The 7,587-nt window shown below is 35.2% G+C and overlaps 1 protein-coding gene across 1 annotated transcript; it reads right to left on the bottom strand.

The window, feature by feature from the left end:
- Window positions 1-1,845: 1,845 nt before the first annotated feature.
- Window positions 1,846-4,427, bottom strand: LOC118755548 (probable cytochrome P450 28d1). The gene is made up of 8 exons (XM_036490381.1): window positions 4,186-4,427; window positions 3,859-3,997; window positions 3,427-3,534; window positions 3,258-3,350; window positions 2,735-3,184; window positions 2,519-2,633; window positions 2,195-2,464; window positions 1,846-2,126 (listed from the first exon to the last, which is right to left on the bottom strand). Exons 1-8 carry the CDS (start codon window positions 4,392-4,394, stop codon window positions 1,960-1,962), a joined length of 1,551 nt encoding a protein of 516 aa, XP_036346274.1. The 5' UTR covers window positions 4,395-4,427; the 3' UTR covers window positions 1,846-1,959.
- Between the last annotated feature and the right edge of the window lie 3,160 nt (window positions 4,428-7,587).

Consider the following 7,587-nt stretch of genomic DNA (forward strand, 5'->3'; position numbering starts at 1 on the left):
TACCATTTTAGTTGTAAAGTTGTTATTGGAAAAGCAACAAAACATGTACGAGGTTGCTCCGTAGCAACTTTACGCCTAAATTGCTACAAATCATGAGCTCCGGTTTTGTGTTTCACATGGAGTTCGAACCAATTTGAAAAAAAATCCTTGCTTCATTCTTTAAGAAACTAACGTGTTTACTGAAATTATTATAAAAATTACTAGAATTAATTTAGTTGCTTTAATTATGGTTTAATGTAAAATAAAATCTATTTAAAAACAAGGTAGTTTGTTTTTATTGCAGAAATATTTTTATTGTACTTCACTATGAAGCATTAACTGAAAACAACTTTTGGCATCATTTTCATGGTTTTTGGTCAGGAAGTTTAAATATTTTACTACTGTACTCGAAGTTTTTCATTTGTATCACCTGGACACATCCGTGGACCATTGCCGAATGGCATAAAAACTCCCATTTGGTGAAATTGCCTTACTTAAAAAACTTACGATTACTCGGAAGCGTTATATCTTTACCGTTTAGACACTGATCTAAGAAAGGCAACTGATTGAGTGCATCGAAGCTGTCAGCCGCATCGGCGGAGAGTAGCTCCTCTCTAAACTTCTGTTGAATGCATGGATTACGGCCAAGCTGAAGACGAACAAAAAACCATTTAAAGTACAATCAAAGTTTCTCTTTTTTTTGGCATAACTTGCATAATACCTATAATTTGCATCATCTCAAGACAACAACAACAAACAAACATTCTCATTTTCACTCACGAACAACAGACAGCGCGCAATCAGCATCGCTACCGTCTCATAACCATCAATCAAAACTTTTGTTGTACGTTCAGCGATTTGTAGTATATCGTTGGTGAAATTTTTGTTTCCTTCAGCTGTAACAAGTGGTCTGTCAACACCATGAAAAGAGTAAAATTTTATGTTTCTAAGCGAAAGTGTTTCTAAGCAAGGTTGGTATTCAAAATGGGCAGAATTGGATTAGAGTCTCCGATACAACCGACTTTTTGAAAATTACGAAGATTGTTATATGCAGTGTACGAAAATAAACTATATTGTACCTTACTATTTCGTTTCGTTTATTACTTTAACAGTTCGGTACAATACGAAAACAAAACGGCTGAGTTCACTTTGGCGATAGTACACTACAGTAGTTAGTAGTTACATACGAAACCACAAACGAAATGAATCGTGCAGAAAAAAATATATGTATGTATGTACATATATGCAATAACTAAATACAAAACGAATGGCTGAAATGAATACAAAAAATAAAAATGTTTTTTAATCGAATTGGATATGAAAATTTAGAGAAAAAAATATTTTTCACGTAATTGAAACGTTTGCATACATATAAAACATACCATATGGTACAATTGTCACAAACGAAATGCAAACGTTTCTCGTTGGGGAAAATGACAGTGAATCTTACAATTTGTTTCTGACTATGTACAAAACTGTACAAAACCACAAATGATATGATGATCGATGAGCAAATGGGAATTGTTTTGTACAGTTTATTTTCGTACCCTGGTTATATGTATTTCAATAGAGCCAAATTGCTTAAAATAGTTGTCTTTTAGTAGAAAATTTCATATTTATAAACTTTTTATAAATGGGCCCTAGGTACTTATCATAAAACACGAGTATCTCAGTAACCGATTTAACGAATTTCGACCCGGAATTATACTATAAATGCATATGTATAAGTATACTAGTTTAATACCTTGTTAATTGCCAATAACGTTTCCAAATACGGTCTGATAACAAACTTTATATTCAAATTTAAACAACACCAAGATTTTATATTGGAGCACATATGTATGTATGTATGTATTTATTAAAATTGATTTTTATTTAGAGTTTAATCTGAAGTCGTCTTCGGAAAGAAGAGCTTGACAAATTTTTTTTTAACCTGAGCATGTTTGTACCTTCATCCATCAATATAATCTCAATTTCAATTCAATTCAGTCGCCTGAAATCAAGCTCCATGCTTCCGTCGATCTTTAAGAGAAACGACTCAGGAGCAATTCGATTATCGTTGCGTACATTTGGACCAGGTGCCAGTTGAAAATTTCGCACCAACTCTGCAACAGCTACTTTGGCCTCAGCTAGCCCAAGTTTCATGCCTGTAATGAAGAATAAAAAATGCTGCAGATAAACTTCAGGAAAAAATAACCGTACACGAATGCTTTACCGGGACACATCCGCGGACCGTCGCCGAATGGCATAAAAACGCCCATTTCGCGATACTTCCGCACTCCGCCCAACTCGTCAGCAAAGCGCTCGGGCCAAAACTCTTCCGGATTTTCAAAGTACTCAGGATCATGATGGAAAGAATAGCTAGAAATGTATATTCCGGTGCCGGGATGTACAGTTAAAGAGTATTTATCGGAGTTTTGCAATGTGATAGACTCCGTGCAGATTTTAAAGAGCGTCGCTAGAGGCGGAAATATACGTAGAGTTTCTGAAATGTGAAAATATAAATAGTTGGACAATTTAAAAAAAAAAATTGCTTCACCTTGTATACACTGATCCAAATAAGGCAGTTCATTGAGCGCATCGAAGCTGTCAGCAACATCGGCAGAGAGCAGCTCCTCTCTGAGCTTCTGCTGTACGCGTGGATTGCGTGCGAGCTGAAATATTTCAACAAATCGCAAAAATTAAACTTTTAAAACTTTGTATAGTATTTTCCAAACAACAACAACTTTAGCAAAACTACATATTTTGCACTCACCAACAACAGACAGTGCGCAATCAGCATCGCTGCCGTCTCGAAGCCATCAATCAAAACAGTTGTAGTATGTCCAGCGATTTGTATGCCGTTTAAGGATTTTTTATCCCTGAGCTGCTGCAAGTGATCGATCAAAACGCCCCGCACTCCACCAACAACAGTTGACTGCTTGGCGCGTACGTCCATGGCGTCCACCAGTAGCTGTTGGAAGAAACGATCTGAGGCGAGGGGGAAAAAACGTACCGGACGTATTTTTCGCAGCCACGGCCAGGCAGCAGTGCGTCCATAGTAGCGTACACATTCCAACGATTGCGAAAGCATAGCACTTGCCATGCAATGTACAGGCGAAAGAGATGCTCTGGCAGCAGTGGGTTTCTCAGGCACATTGAACGCATTCCCCTCAATGCCCCATATGAAATTAGACATAAACTGGGCTGTGAATCGGTTGGCAAGCTAAGTATTTGATTAAAAAATAATAAACACATTTTAGTAAAAAAGTGAACGGTATTTAGTAAATATTACGCACTTCTTTGGCATCTTGAGGTTGAGCTACGGACACTCCGAGGAACTCGACAGCTTTCTGGGCGCTGCAGCGCATTGCGGAATAGAATGAGCGGATCTAGGGAGAAAGAAATCGCTTTTTCAAAAATATATTTGTAAAAAGTATTAATTTAATTCGTAATTGATTTAAATACCTTGTTAATAGTGAGCGCTGGGACCAACTCCGAACGTCGCGCCTTCCACTTTTCGCCAATTGAGACAAAAGGACTGGTGAAACGCAGTTGTTCCACTTTCTCGCTTGACTGAAAAATTAAAAAAAAAACGCACATATCAATATATATATACTATAACATACATATGATGCATCTTTTCGTTCAACTGTAGTTATTAATCTTTTCTTGGTAGAAAAAGATAATGCATTCCTATTTTCGCACTGGGAAGAACCACATATATATGTAGGTGTTCATTCGGCCAAAACAAACATTTTTTCGAAGTTGCCACATTTTTTGTTTAGTTGTAAGGTGGAGCGGCCTAATGTACATATGTATGTACGTGCTACTGGGGTTCATTCATATGTATGTATGTACATATATATGTGCAACGAGCACTCTTATAAAGTTGCTTACCCATTGCGACGATTCATTATCATGAAAATTTTTAAAATGTTGAGTTAAGATCTCCAAACCCAGTTGGGGATCACAGATAAAGAGCTTAGGCGTACGTGCTGTGAATATGCCCACATATTTTTCCGTTGATTTGTAGCGGCTGAAACCAATAAATAAATTATTTATGATTATAATCTATAGCAACATAAATGATAAAAATCTAATTTTATTTTGCTCGAAAACTTTTAATTTTACATTCTTCATTGAACAGTTGCTGAGCTTTTTTGTGGTATTCACCCAATGTTTTTGATCAAATAAAAAGTCTATTATAAGCTACATATGATTTACAGATAAATATCATGCAACTCCTCGACTAGGTTGCACTGCCCGGCACTGGATTTCGGAAGCGTGCCAATGAATAAATTAGGTTTAGGTCCTTGCACACCGCGCTTCCGCCAATAGTTGAAATGCCAGCGCAAGTATAATATTACCAGAGCGGATATGAAAAATACGAGTGAACAAAATACATAGACCGCCGCAATTGATAACATTCTCATAGAAAAGTGCGAGCGTTTCCCACTAAAGCCAAATTTCTACTGGCTGAAATTTTGCAGCATCGAAGTGCATCGCATCGCATCTAACTACATATGTACGTACTTATGTACAGCCGAAACTAACTGATAAAATGGAAATACATAAAGATTACTTGTACTTATTTTATTTTTTTTTTAGTTTTATTTTGTATATACCTAGAGCAAATATTGTGCTTATGTACATAAGTATGTATGCATGTAAATGAGTATAAAAAGAGACTTAATTGTAGCGGGTCCCTCTGTACTCGTACAGAAAGCGTATAGTGAGAATGACAAAGATTGGGTCCCTATAACCCATAGGCTCCGTACAACTGATTGTTCAGATATTGGATTTTTTGTTATAACTCCTCCATTTTTGCAGTTAGGGGCATAAAATTTCGCACTTTTTTCACTCATCATCAACAGGACGTTTGCAGTAAGTTTTACGTTAAAACTCCTTCCTTCGGACGACTAGCAATTTCGGGAATATCATTCAAAGTCTACGGAGAAAATTGTCAAGATCGGTGCTGCATAAGCTACATATATCTCCTATACCACGGATTGTTGTGATAGAACATTTTGCAATATAACTCCTTTATATATATCGATCATACACAGTGGTGAAAATCATTTAGATCGGTGCTTTATCTAGGCATATCTTCCATACCACGGATTGTTCCGATATGATTTTTTTATGTTACCCCTCCCTGTATGCAGTGAATATACAAATTTTGGTTAGCTCCAAGGCAACTCATTTCAATCACAGTAGTCGGTTTATTTACAATTTTCTGATGTTAATGAAATGTATGAAGCCTTCGGCATAGCCGAAATCGGTGCTGCACTTACTTGGTGTTTTATTTTTATTTTGGGCACCTACAATACTTTCGACTTTTCAAGGTTGGTTATAGGCTAAAAATATTTTCGATATATAAAGGGGGTGTGGCACCTCCCATACAAACTGAATTTTTCATATGGTGTTTATGGTGGAGTACTGGAACTTGGTATGAGGGTTTTTGGAAAAGAGGGCGTGTAGCCTTATGCATACTTTACCCACAAACGATTTAAAAAAAATAACACCAGTTTCATAAATTGCATTTATTTTATAAAAAAAAACAAAAAGCCGGTGTTAAAGCCGTATTATTAAATATTGAATTGAATTTAATTTTTGAATTTTTCTAAATTTTGCGCCAACTTTGAAACGTAGATTTATTTAATTTTGGTTAAAGGGATATTTGCAGCTCTCAAGAAATACAAAATATGTATATAAAATGACGCACAAGAAATGGAAAAGAAACGTTCTTCTATGAAAATTTCGTAAATCGGTTGACAGCTCTCAAGAAAAAATGCTTTTGCATATATTTATTTCTTCAAGAAAATTTACAGCACACAGCAAAGTACTTTTCCAAATAGCAGAAATAATGAAAAATATGTCTTTAGATATTTCTATCAGTGCTCACGATCTCTACATAGCTCCACATCTCCGAAATAGCAGCTATAACTTCTACAATTAATGAATTATTGTTGCTTTACCACAATAGTGGTCGTAGATAACGGATCTGCACTATTTTTATTTCAAGTTTGCATTGCGAATTAAAAAAAAATTAGGGGTATTCTCTGAGTCTTGCAAAGCCCTTGCATGGTGCACAGATTGCACGGATTGCACGTTTAAAACTGGTTTTCGTATGGGACAGCTTTGCAAACCGTGCAATCCGTGCACCATGCAAGGGCTTTGCAAGACTCAGAGAATACCCCTATTGAGCTTTAAAGGGGGAAAGTGTTACTCATACACTATGTACGATATGTATGTCCGAGTGCAGCCACGTACTATATGGCGTATGAGCATCATTATATCTTGCTTCTATTTAATACAAAAAATATATACACATTTTCATTTGACATTCCAAAAATGTACTATTTTTTTGTGTTTTTTCCTTGCTAAAATTTTAATTTTTTTCACTAAAACTAAAATAAAATATAGGAAAAAGGCCGGATCTGGGAAACCGGTATACAGGATCCATTATCTACGACCCAAAATTAAGTTTAAGATAAAAAAAAAGAAATAAGTATAAAGTATTAAGGGTGTTCACACCGAATCTGGGTACTCGGTAGCTCGCTGTTCGGTAATTTTTCCCATGTATTTTGTTTGTGTAAAAAAGTGTTAGTGTTTAGGTAATATTACTGAATATCGCGTTACAGAGTACCAAGCTCGGTGCGAAGACTGAAATTATAAACTTTTTGAAAAACGTATCTATGTACATGTTTACAGCGGCGGCCAAATAATTAGGGGCACTATTTATTTATATATAATTGAATTTTTTCTTTACTTATTTTTTATAAAGGAGTGATCCATCAAGGGCTTTTGTATTTTAATTTTAAATAAAACACTTAAAACAGAACCGGATGTCGAAATCTTTATACTTTTCAAAAATAATTTCATTCGAATGTTTTTAATTAAAAAATAAATAAAATTGCGAAAGAAAAAATAAAATAAAAGAGTTCGCATACATTGCGAACAAGTCTCTGTATGAAGACTTTTGTGCAACACTGTATTTTGAATAAATAATACAGTGTGTGAAATAAATGATTTAATTTTACTTGTTATCTTTTTTTGAACAGATATAGATCAGAAAAAATTCTGGCCTACGTGTAATCAAATTTTCATGCAGTTTAAGACAATTTTTGGTACATACGTAAAAATGTATAAAAAAAATACTACCTCCTTGATTATATATTGAAAACAGCTAAGTATGTATGACGAGATGTAACTGATTTATTCACGATTTCATGAAAATAGTTTTCTATGAAAACCGCGAACATTTTGTTCATTACCTGCAGACACTAATGACCATAAATGAAGATGTGAATGCGAGTGTGAATCTCATCGCTGGCGTCTTAACTAGCGTCAACGATTTGCTGCTTGAGTGTAGAGATGTTTATAACAAATATACATATCGAGGGCTTACATATATTCAATACCCTCTATCTGCACTTCTCGCAAAAATGAGATTCTGATATAAAAATCCACCTAAGACTTAACTGTCATCGGGGAGATTAATGCTGACCTTGTATACCGCTTGACAGAGAAATTTACTATTAGATATATTGCAAACATCAGTGATGACAGGTAAGGCCCAGTTGAGTTCTAACATCGTAAATTAGTTGTTGTGAAAATTGCAGA

Source organism: Rhagoletis pomonella, unplaced genomic scaffold (assembly GCF_013731165.1).
Source record: "Rhagoletis pomonella isolate Grant_MI unplaced genomic scaffold, Rhpom_1.0 Rhpom_scaffold_06538, whole genome shotgun sequence".
Taxonomy (NCBI): Eukaryota; Metazoa; Arthropoda; class Insecta; order Diptera; family Tephritidae; genus Rhagoletis; species Rhagoletis pomonella.

Bases quoted from the DNA above. Each gene is read 5' to 3' on its own strand.
- LOC118755548 (XM_036490381.1), bottom strand. From the start codon at position 4,394: ATGAGAATGTTATCAATTGCGGCGGTCTATGTATTTTGTTCACTCGTA. The intron at 3,535-3,858 runs GTAAGCAACTTT...TTAATTTTTCAG, and splicing joins ATAATGAATCGTCGCAATGG to TCAAGCGAGAAAGTGGAACA. The intron at 3,351-3,426 runs GTATTTAAATCA...CTTTCTCCCTAG, and splicing joins CAGCGCTCACTATTAACAAG to ATCCGCTCATTCTATTCCGC.